We start from the raw sequence: 11756 nt of genomic DNA on the forward strand, positions 1-11756 counted from the left end.
CGTTTAGGATCAAAAATCACCCGAAAAAAATGTAGACAGAAAAGAAACTTTGGTAATTTTTTTTTGATTTCTGACAAGTTTGAGCTGAGAAAACTAAAAACAGAAGAATTCTTTGAATCTCATCTGTGGAAAATATGATTCATACAAACAAAGTGAAAGGATTTATTGCACAAAAGAAGGTCAAGATGTAAGTGTAATAAAATAATCTTTGCTAACTTTTTTATCAAACCAAAACAATAACAGAAGTGTCTTTCTGGTTCTTTTGTTTTTCTTCTCTTTTTTATCTTGCTTTTTATATGAAAGTCCAAAATACATCCAAAGTAACCATTACAATGAACAGCATGTAACCATATTTCTTTTTCATGTTTTTCAGTGTTTCTGTGGTGCCACCATCAAGTGCGAAGAAGCCAAAGTTATAATATGTCAAAGCTAGCAAAGCTACAAACACGAGAAAAAGACTGCTCTGACAAGCTCAAAGAAATTTACCCCTCCACCTGCCAAAGCATAACAGAAGAAATCTTTATTTATTTTTCCAATTTCAAATGCTACAACTAAGCAACGAGATCCAATTTCTGCTCTTCATCATCAACTATATATTTGTACGTACAAATCCAGCCTATCAGCCTGCTAAAAACTTGATGTCACACACAACCGCTGGACTTCAAACTGTTCCCCAAAGTTATATAAAGCTCTATCTTCTGGACAATTGCTACTGCTTTGAGTTCTCAATCCTTTGCTGAAAATTTTTTAACTGACTGGTCATTCTTCAACTTCTTCTACATTATAACGTTCAAGCAGTCAAGAAAGTTTGGTTTGATTCTAAGAGACACCTTCCTTCCTAAAAAGGTGATATTGGTACCTTGGAATGCAAAGTTAATGTTAACATGACATACAGCAAACACATCACAAACCAGATCGAGAAAGTCAAAAGTATCATTGCTTGGATCCATCGAACGTTCAAAACAAGAGATTGTCAAGTAATGCTAACTCTTGAAGCACTGGTACTCCACACATGACTATTGCTCCAGTGTGTCACATCAAAAAGTATCGATCCAACAACGGACTCATTCAAAAACTTCCGAATGGAATCCTACCTCAACACTCAATTGGGAGAAGCTCAAAAACTTAAACTATACAGCTATAAGCCTGGAGCGGGCAGAAAAGATACGGATTATCTACCCTGGAGCATCCTGAACCTTGTACCAATTTTAACTATGCTGACACAAGGTGCATTTAGTACGATAACCAGAGACTGGGTAGAAAATGTTATCTAAAAGAGGTGAACATAAGGCAAAAAACATATGAGAATCTCGTCAGAAAATCCCAGGCTATTTCATACTGTAACTTCCGCCTCACAAAAATGCGGATAGATCCAAGTCGGAAAAATCCTGATAATCCGATTTTTCAAAATCGGAAATCGGAAAATCGGGAATTTTCTCGTAAATCCGATTTATTGGAAATTTTTTCGCGGAAATTTGGGAATTTTCGTTCGATCTTTCAAAATCCAGACATTCGCGTTGGTTTCCCAAAATCAGAAAAATTTTGGAAAGCGGGAGATGCGGGAAAAAAATCCCAAAATGCGGGAGATTGGCAGGATTTCTTCACGAGGAGAAACGTTGACATCGGAGTCTCCTGCTCAATGAGGGAGAGTGACAGCTATGCTAAATGCCCTCCCAATCCATCCTACCTCAAAAAATGCTCCAAAAACTAATTTAAACATCAATTGGACATTTCTATTCCTACGGACGAGCCACTGCTGCCGAATTACTTTCCTCTTAGGAGAGCTGATTCAAATAGCATCAAAGTCATGGTCCATCATCGGATTTCTCAAATTGGATGATTGTTGAGACGAACAAAGAAGCCTTCAAAAAGTATCAAAAAGTAAGTATCAAAGAAGCAGAAGAAGGAACACCTGCCAGATATGAAACACAAGACTGGGTTTGAACACTATTTCATAAGAGTGTTTTTATTGGTAATGGTGAAGCATTCATAGAAATTCAGCTAAATAAGGATGACATAGCTGTACACTAGGATCTTACAGATTATTTTTTTGTTTATAAATAAAGCAGTAATTTTTGATTGGTACCTATGTAAACTAGGAATTAAGTTATGAAATTATATATTTTTTTGCAAATGTTAAGTCATGATATTATATTATTGAAATGATAAGTCGTAGACATATTTTTGTTTACTAAAATGTTGAATAATAGTAAAAGTAATAGAATACTCTGACTATATGCTTGTCTAGATTTAATTTTTCTGAAAAATATTTGTCTTGAGAAAAAACTAAGTAGATTAAAATTGAAAGTAAGGGGACCAAGCCACTAACAAGAAAACTGGAAAAGCAAAAAAAGAAGAAGACAATTTTAGAAGTTTGGGCCGAAAGTGAGATACGGAAAAATAAACATTACGTCATACGTAATAGATCGCCTTTTTGCTTAACCTCTTTTTTCTCTATGCCGTGAAGCTTCAGGAATCAGGCTAAAACGCCTCGGATCCAGTCTAAAAACTCACGTAATAGATTCCGTACGTAATAATAGATAGCTTCTTGCTTAACCTCGCTAATGTACACGTTTAGCAACAATAACTGTTTGAATACTTGGAGTAGAGTAATATTTTTAACCTATGAAGAGCGCTTAATAACTACTTGTGGTATAAAAAGGGAATTTCCCAGAAAAGGCACTTTCCTTAGATTCATTTAACTCTCCAGGGATAAGAAAAAGACAAACTGACATTTCAAAATGAGTAATCAGATGAAAAGTCTTTTTGATGATGATAAAACAAATAGAGAGACCGTAAGATAAGAATGCTACCGTTAAGCGGAACTAAAATACTGAAAAACGCAGCAAAATTATGAGATGTTTGCCCAACTTCCTTATGCGTGAAGCTATGAATGCCATCCTCAGAAGCTATAGGCTTCCTCCGGTGGCAAAAAAATTTGCAGTGAAGCAAAAATATGCTTTGATAGAAAATTCTTTATATGAAAATGACGATTATAGTAGAAGTGAAAAACCACAAAAACAGGGTTTTTCGACTCCAGAGAGCTATTTTCTAGAGGCTGTACCGGTTGATCTAAATTCTAAGAACTTTATGAGAAAAATAACTTCATAACTGAAATCAGGAGGCTTCAAAGTACCTTTGATTAAAAAATGAAGTTACTAGCACCAGTTAAGAAGTTTCTTCTTTCATTTTTTTATCAATTTTTTTAAACAGTGTGTCCCGAAAAAAGCTGAGAAATTTTGTTTACTCAATATTTAATCTCAAAAATCTATTCAATTATCAGAGAATTTTAATCTTATTTCAATCATTCTAAGCCAAGTTAAGATGATGAGTTTAGAATTCTCATTCGAATCAAAACCTACATTTTGAAGGCCGTTCGCTGTTTTACTTTCATCATTTTAGCTTCACAGTCAACGTGATGAGCAGAATATTGTGATTTCTCGCACTAAAGCTCATGAATTTCTAACGTTACGAAGCAGCAGCAGCAAGCGAGTAAGAAAAAGTACATACATACATTTAGAAGAAGAATGTTGCAATGAGAGTTGCAATCTAGAAGAAATGGAAGAACGCCATGAGGATAATGGATTCGCAAAGCCACAGCCATATATCATTCATTGGTTAAGGTAATTTTTCTCATTTACCCTGGCTTTTTGATGCTTTTTTTACATAATCAATGACACAATTTTTCATTAGTTTTAATTTTAAATTTCTTGTTGTCAAAAAAAGTATTTCACTTTATCGCGCCAATAATGAAAAAAATTAGCAATCTGATTGGTTAAGGGTGGAATGATATTTCTCATAATTCATGATACGATACTTCAATCAACATATTATTATTATCATTATTATTCCCTGACGGACGCTGTCATCGTCTAGACGGATACCAATATTTGTAGTAATCTCAATAATATATTCTAGGGAAAAACCTAACTGCAAACATTTTTATTGTGATGACGCAACACCAATTGAAACATCACGGAGGTGTGATTTTAAAATTGATTGCGCTAATGGAGAGGATGAACAGGAGTGCACGTTCAAGACCAATACCAATCCAACTGCATCGCTTACAGGTACGCAAAATTACCTAATTACTTTATATCGTCATCATTTTTATTGGAAAGCCGGGGGTACCAGGTTTGTAAGGTGACAGATGTATCCGAGCCAAAAATCAACCATATGAGAAAAATTTTGCTTGGTCTTTCCCAAAATTTGGTAAAAAATCGTGCTCCTTTGAAAGAGAAATTTGCCATTTTAGCGATTTTGGGACCCTTGACAAACCTACGAATTTTATCCCTTTGAAGGACTTTTGAGTTATGAAAAAGGGTACACCTATTTTGCCTAGAAGTACGAAGAAGAATTTAGTCTTTTTTGCTTAGACAAAACATTTCTCTTGGAATGGAATTGAATAGTCGAATACTTTAATCTCTCGAAAAGACTGAAGTCTGGATGTAAGCCATGCCTTAGTGCTCCGATGGAACTTTTAACCACAGTCGGAATAAAAAATTTCTATCGGAGATAAAAATATATCTATCGTTATGCAGCGGACACACGTTCTTTTTCATTATATGGACGTTGAAACAACGTTGTTGACAACTTTGTACAGCTTAAAAAACATCATTTGGAATTTCCATTTGGGATAAAATCAAAGTGAATTTCTCAGTTGAGCTGAAATGGTAAGGTATTTTCCCACCGGAGACAAAATTTTGGTCAAGTTTTATAGTAGCACCCCCTTCTCACAGACCCACTGGGAACCCTTCCCACTGGAAAAATTGGCCGAAATATCATTCCCAGTGAAAAATATTATTCCAATTTTTTCCACACTGAAAATAATCAAATAAATCAATCCTCACTACAGAAATTTATGCTATTTTTCCCATCCCCACAGAAATTTCTGACTTGAAAAACAATGGAATTTAAATCCCCAGCCATAAGAAATATTGGAATATCAACCCCCATCGAGTTTCAGTCCGTGATTCTAACCCCCGCTGGCTAAAAAAAAACCCTACTGGGTCTCTGAGAAGGGGGTGTATAGGGCTTGTGACACAGGGGTATGTTATTCCATTCTTCAAAACGATTTTTTTTATTTTCAATTTAAGGTGGTATGAAAGGCGAGCTTTTCATCAGCGTTGATGGATCGGATATTTATACCACTTGGCTGGATACAAAGTCTTCTGCTGTTATATCTAAAAGTCTTGGTTGTTCCAGTGCCGGTCGCTTTCTGAAACAATATCGTCTTCCCAGTAATTCCTACCGTCAATCACTAATGACGCTTCAGTGTTATGGCAACGAAAAAGATATCAAAGATTGCAAATACAGTTTAGACTCATCATATCATTATAATCTTTATGGGGTTATATGTTTGAATGAAAATGAAATAACGCTGAAGAATCAAGGTTTGTGACCATTAATTTCCAAGAAGAATCTTCAACCTTTCTCAAGCAGAAAAAGTGAAGCCTTAAAATTTGTGCCGCATTTAGAATGATGAATTGAACTTAGCACTTTCTTTGTTTTCATGTTTTACATTTCTCGAATTTCGACGATTAATTTTACTTCCAAACCAGCTTTTGTATACAACCACGTTGGCAGCGCAATTTATGTAGGAAATACCCGAGGAAATAAGTCAAATGTTTTTGTTTGTCATTTAAGTAATTTTAGAAGCATTTAAGCAGCTGTCCTTTACGGGTAAAGCTAAAACATCGATTTTCTTTTTGTCTTGAAATACGATACTACGCTCTCCAATTCTTTTATCTAGGTATAATAATTCATTTGTCTGTTCATCTCATTTCTTTGTAGGGCGAGGTATTGATGGGAGTGTATATGGCGCTACTACTTATATTTCCGGAATGCCTATCTGTTATGCGTACCCGGAAAGGGATACAGCTCAAGTTATTTGTAATACAATAAAAGATTCGTCTTATATTGGTGCCCCTTACAGAAAAGAGCGTAGATATAGTTATGAGCTATTTCTAATAGTTAAATGTAATGACCCGAATAAACGGCTGTCTCGATGCGTGTATTATCAAAGAGAGTATTATCAAACCCGTTCGTTATGTAGTTCTGGTGTTATATGTTTGAAGGAAACTTTTAAACAACCTTGTATCCACTGTCCACTTAAAGCCATGGGAACGGTTGTTATAGCGACTGATAGCAACTATAAATGGACCTTAAAAGAGACAAATGTTTTTTGTCGGCAGGAGCACAATACCAATTATAAAGTTGGGATAAAAAACAAGTACCAGCTAGTTAAGACCAATACAACAAAGTGTTCGATAAGTAATATTAGATGCAAAGGTGACGAGTCTGATTTGAGAAAATGTGACTTTCAATTGCTGACCAAATGTCCTACCAAACCATTCTACCAGATTCATATTGACTGTTTACCAAACTTCAAAGAACTTATTCAAATCATTGAAATGGTGGATACCAAAACAAACGATCTTCAAAATAAGTATAACTCTGTGAAAAAAGCAAAGGAAAAATTAATCTTAGAGTATGGGCAATGGGAGTGCACTGGCAACCCCACAGGAGAAGGAATTAAAGCATACTGTTCCACCTTCTCCGCCCTTCGAAATTTGGAAAACATTTTAAAACCAAGGAAGGATGAATCGATCATTTTTATAAGGACAAATCATGATATCAAGAGAGAGCTAAGCGAAAAACTCTTGGATGAGCGGTTTTCAAGCTTACACACCCAGATAAGCGCTTTAGGGACAAGAACGACCGAATTTCAGTTGCAGCTCAGCCAGCATCTCCAAAGAATGAGCTCCTTCAAAGTAAATGCCATAAAAGCAAAAATCACCAAACGTTTATTACCTTGGAAGAAACAACTTGAAATGCTTTTTGAGAGTAAATTGGACACCTTTAAGACTCAAACAAAACGCTTGAAAGTTTATGCAGATAGAGTTCAACGACAAGAACTTGCAGAAGCTACTTTAGATTATGTACTTGCATCAGTTTCATTCGGATTAAGTTGCGGTAGTGCATTCGCTCAACCTGGAGCCTTTTTTAAAGATGTAATTCAATTAGGTGTCAATTTAAAATCATTGTTGAGTAAAGACTCGCAACGTAACGCGAAAGGAAAGAGAATAAAATATCTTATGAATGAGTATGAAAAACTCACAGATATCACCTACAAATTTAAAAAGAGTCGGACTGCCAAACAGCAACAACTTTCAGAAGCACATAACTTCTTAGCTGAAATCAAATCCAGTAAAGGAAAATTCAACGAAGAGTTAGCCAAAAGATTTTTGGAGAAGTTTGGCGCTATTGGTATTATTATTGGTTCGATTGATATCAATGAATTTGGAATGACTCTTAACGATATTGTAGGAGGACTTTGTGACGTCATCATAGGTTCTAGCTCGAGATCAGAGGCCATCCAAGACGAAGCAAGCGAGGGATTGTGTGCTGAGACGAAGAAGACTATCGGTTCAATCATCAAAATTATGGAATCGACAAGCGACAATGGAAAAACATTATCACAGATCCTTGTTGAGCTTGCACAATTGAAATTGGAAGAATCTAGTGCTGCACGCTTATCAATAACGTTAGAGAGCAACCTAAACTCTGATTTAGAAGTCAAACTTAATCAAATGTTGCTGATAGCTGTCATCCAAGCACAGAAAAGAAAGCTAATTGAAGAAGCTTGCAACATGATCACTTATTTAAACTTTGGCGAAGAACAGGACTTTTGTATCAACATGAGAAATAATCCTGAAAATGGTGACTTGACTTTACTTATAAGTTATATTCATCAGGATGAATGCTTTAATCCAATCAACCGGGATGTCTTGATACCTGTCAATAACACTCAATCCCTCGATTTGGTCCCTGGTGTCGTTGACTCCGAGGAGTTGTTTGGAAGAACCGATGACAAGACTTGGAAAACTTCTGGTGATATCTCTTTTGACATTCCTGGTCAAGAATGGATGGTTGAGAATGGTTAGTAAAACGTATTTCAATCCTGGGGGGGGGGGCAGTAGGTTTACCATAACTGACGGTATGTGTGGCGAAAGAATTGGTTTTAAGAATCGCACCCTTACAGTGCAGAAAAAAATCGGTGAAATTCATAACCTTACAGGGCATTTTTTCAAATTTTAAACTCTTTTAGGGCAAACAAATCAAGATTTTCGGGTAAAAACATATATTGCATTTATCAAAAGTCCATCCTTACAGTGCATTTCTGATATTTTGAAAAACTTACCCTTAACTGCCGTACATACCCGTCGGTCAATTTGCCAGACTGCCCCCCCCCTCCGGGATTTCAATATCATTACTTATTTCTGTAAGCCCATACCATTATTATCGATAATATCGCTAGAAACGCAATTGACCCTTTTTGTTCTTTGCAATTCTTATTCTTAGCCCAACATAAAAAAGGAAGGTGGGAGATTCAAGTCGATGGTCCACGAAAAAGAACTCAATCAGTATTTGAATAGGAGGCTAATAGATAGACCTAAAAAGAAATTAGTCCAAAGAAAACATTCAAACATTCTTCGCAAAGTTAATATACGTATTTTTCTTTTATAAGAACAAAATATATAAGAACAAGACTTTTTGATGACCAAAATATGAAGAGCAAGTAAAGGCTTTGCGGTCTGTAAAACACTCAAAGACAAAAATGCCAATAAAATGGTGAAAATAAGAACATGTTTAGGCTAAAAACTAAAAAAATTGAAAACATCCAAAGGTTTTAAAATATTTGGGTGTTCCTATGCAAGGACGCATATTCGGTACGAGAGTTTAATTTTGTCATCCAAAAACAATGTTATTCTTTTTTTTTCAAGGTTGGATTCAAAAAGGCGATCAAGGTCCATTTTACCTTAAACAATTCGAGATTTTTTACCCTCCACAACATCCAGACGGAAAGACTCGCTATCTTGTGGAGTCAAAGATCGAACTGGTGAAAAACAAACTCAATGGAAAAACATACACATTTGATCAGCCAATGGTCTATAATCTGAAATATTATGATAATTATGATCATCAGTTGCCATGCAACGGTGAGATACATGCACCATATCGTGACTGCCCCAACGATCAAAGCTATTCTGTATGCATTTCACAAAAAGGAAATTTACCAGGGCCTTATTATCCGACTACAAATTCAACATGGAGGATCTCAATGCGAAGCAAATATGAATTACCGAGAATTTTCTCTTCGACCCCATTCTTTCTCAATGCAAAAATACAGATTTGTTCCAGACCGAAACAGGTGATTTATTGATTTATTACCCTTCGAGCATCTTCGTATTTCTTTTACTAGGGGAAGCATCTTAGGGGGGCTTAATATCTCAAGATTGTCAAGTGCCACAACCTTGAAGTCTGGACGAGTGATATACATACCTTAATGCCCTTAATTTTCGCGCGCCTTTTATTTTCGAGCCCTTTAATTTTCGCGCCTTTAATTTTCGCGCACCCCTTAAAAACGACCTTTCGCGCACCCTTTAATTTTCGCGCACGTCTATTATTATCAATTTTCGCGCATCCTAAAATTTGTTTCTCTTTACATATTTTACATATTAATTGTAAAAATTTTAGCGAGACTAATTTTAGCGTTTTAGCGAGTCTTCCCTATTTTCGCTAAAATAAATCTCGCTAAAACACGCCGAATCGCCAGATCGCTAAAATTTATCCACGCGAAATTTTTGGTTTTATTGCCTTGATACATTTTTATCAATAGGAAAGGTTTCAGTGCAGAGAAATACTAGAAAACGAATTCAATCAATAATGTAATACGAGTATTCGCTAAAATTTATCCACGCGAAATTTCTTGAAATCGTGATTCGCTAAAATAAATCCAAAAAAAATCAAGATTTTCCTGGCTCGCTAAGATACGCTAAAATTAGTCTCGCTAAAATTTATACGATTAAAGTATTTTTTTCTGGCCGTTTTCTAGTCAAGTCCTCATAAAAAAGTCTCCAAAAGGCGGACAATCTAATTAGCGGACACTGCTAATCTGTTTCCCCAATGGTGTCTGCTAATTAGAGGCTCCGCTGTACTATGAATAATATATTTTTATCAAAAATCAAAAATCATGATTAATTGAGAGACACAAGCTATATTGCTTCTTCCAAAACCTATTTTCTTCTTTCTATACTCTTATTTTTGGTGAGGGGCGGGAGCAAAGAGAAGAGGGGTGCGATCCTTAGAAAAGCCATAAGTGACTCAAAATTCCTTATTTGCTAATTCGCGCACCTTTTAATCTTCGCGCGGCCTAATGCGCGAAAATAGGCCTTTTTCGCGCACCCTTTAATTTCCGCGCAGTGGTAGTGCGTGAAAATTAAGGGCGCACAAAAATTAAGAGCATTAAGGTATACAATTGGTGATGTTTTGCTAAATTTTCGTTCGGCCAGTTGTCTGGTTACTCTTTTACAGAGAGAATGTAAATTTAGCTACATTCAAGTCACCTTGGCTCGTGTTGGTACTTTACAGACGAAAACATACGTCGACGGGAACTACTAGAGTTTATTTGAATTCACCAGTGGTAAATATTGATTATCTAAGCCAGTCAACTTTCATCTCGTTCATCTTTTCATCATTTTTATTTAGGTTAACCATGAATGGATGAGCTATGGTTCTTCAGCAGGTTTTATTTTCCAAAAAAACTGTTGTCCAGCTGGCCATTACTATGATGTTAAAGAGAGAGTCAAAGCTGCTGGACAAAGTCCTTGTAAACCGTGTCCATCTGGTATACCTAGAATGGGTGGATATTTTTGTGAGATGTGCCCACCTGGTATGGAACAAGGAACAGATGTGTATGGCTGTCTTCCAACAGTCATCGCCAACCAATCTTCCACTACAAATGCTCCAGCCAACCAATCTTCCACTACAAATGCTCCAGCCAATCAAACTATCAAATCAGAAAATCCGATCGATCCAACCCCTCAATCTTTAGCCAATCGGAATACTGCGATAAGCAACAGGTTTGATCCATTTATAATGGTATTCTTGCTTTTTGTGGTTTATTTACTTAAAATGGTTTATTGAGAGCTCCGTCAAATTGATTGCGATGGAAATCCGTTTAATTTTGACGTTTTTTGAATTATTGAACGAATTATTACATAAAAAATCTTTATAAAAAACGAAGCTGAAAATTCACTAAATCTTAAGAACAAATTAAGAATAATCCTAAGCCCCACAGATTTCAGAAATTACTTAGAAAGAACTGATTTTAACAGATTTTAAACTCGTTTAAACCCATTTTATGTCTCTAGCTAAAGAACATCGTTAGAACATTTAACGAGCTTGAAAATTTCCAAAAAAAATAAGAACAGCACAGCCTAAACCATTTACTGGTTCTTATAAAAAATGTGTAAACGATTCAATGAGAAAAGTGAATTTACTGTACCAATGAAAAACATACAAGCGAAAAAAAAGTTCTCTATCTTACGGGCTATATGGTATTGTATATAAAATTAGTGATAATTGATCAATTTTATGATTTTTACACATTTAATTTATATTTTTGTCTTTTTATCAGTCATTTTGATAACACTAACAAAGTTCATTGAATCGATTTGCTAGACTGTATACGACGTTGTTTCAACATTCATCTAACGTTATGTGGACGTTATGAACGTTAGATGAACGTTGACACGACGTTGTGATATCAGTTGGGTAGCCACCCTGTCAGCTTCTTTCTGGTGGAACTTTCTTAACGACCGGAATAAGAAAATTTGAAAACAAGAGAGAAAGAAAAAAAGCATAAGCATATAAAAATTGATAGGAGGGCATCAACCGCATAGCAAAAGTTA

General features: G+C 35.6%; 1 protein-coding gene across 1 annotated transcript in view; it reads left to right on the forward strand.

Annotated features, from left to right (window-relative positions):
• The window catches only part of LOC136799105 (uncharacterized), a 25157-nt gene extending 14091 nt beyond the window's left edge, over positions 1 to 11066 (forward strand). The window contains exons 2-7 of the mRNA XM_067055791.1: positions 3403 to 3623; positions 3919 to 4070; positions 5097 to 5393; positions 5794 to 7941; positions 8787 to 9214; positions 10552 to 11066. Coding sequence (XP_066911892.1) covers positions 3403 to 3623; positions 3919 to 4070; positions 5097 to 5393; positions 5794 to 7941; positions 8787 to 9214; positions 10552 to 10989 — 3684 coding nt within the window. The 3' untranslated portion in view covers positions 10990 to 11066. The remainder of the gene's footprint in view (positions 1 to 3402; positions 3624 to 3918; positions 4071 to 5096; positions 5394 to 5793; positions 7942 to 8786; positions 9215 to 10551) is intronic.
• The last annotated feature ends 690 nt before the right edge of the window (positions 11067 to 11756 follow it).

The sequence above is a fragment of the Clytia hemisphaerica genome, unplaced genomic scaffold (assembly GCF_902728285.1).
Source record: "Clytia hemisphaerica strain Z4C2 unplaced genomic scaffold, Clytia hemisphaerica genome assembly, whole genome shotgun sequence".
Lineage (NCBI taxonomy): Eukaryota > Metazoa > Cnidaria > Hydrozoa > Leptothecata > Clytiidae > Clytia > Clytia hemisphaerica.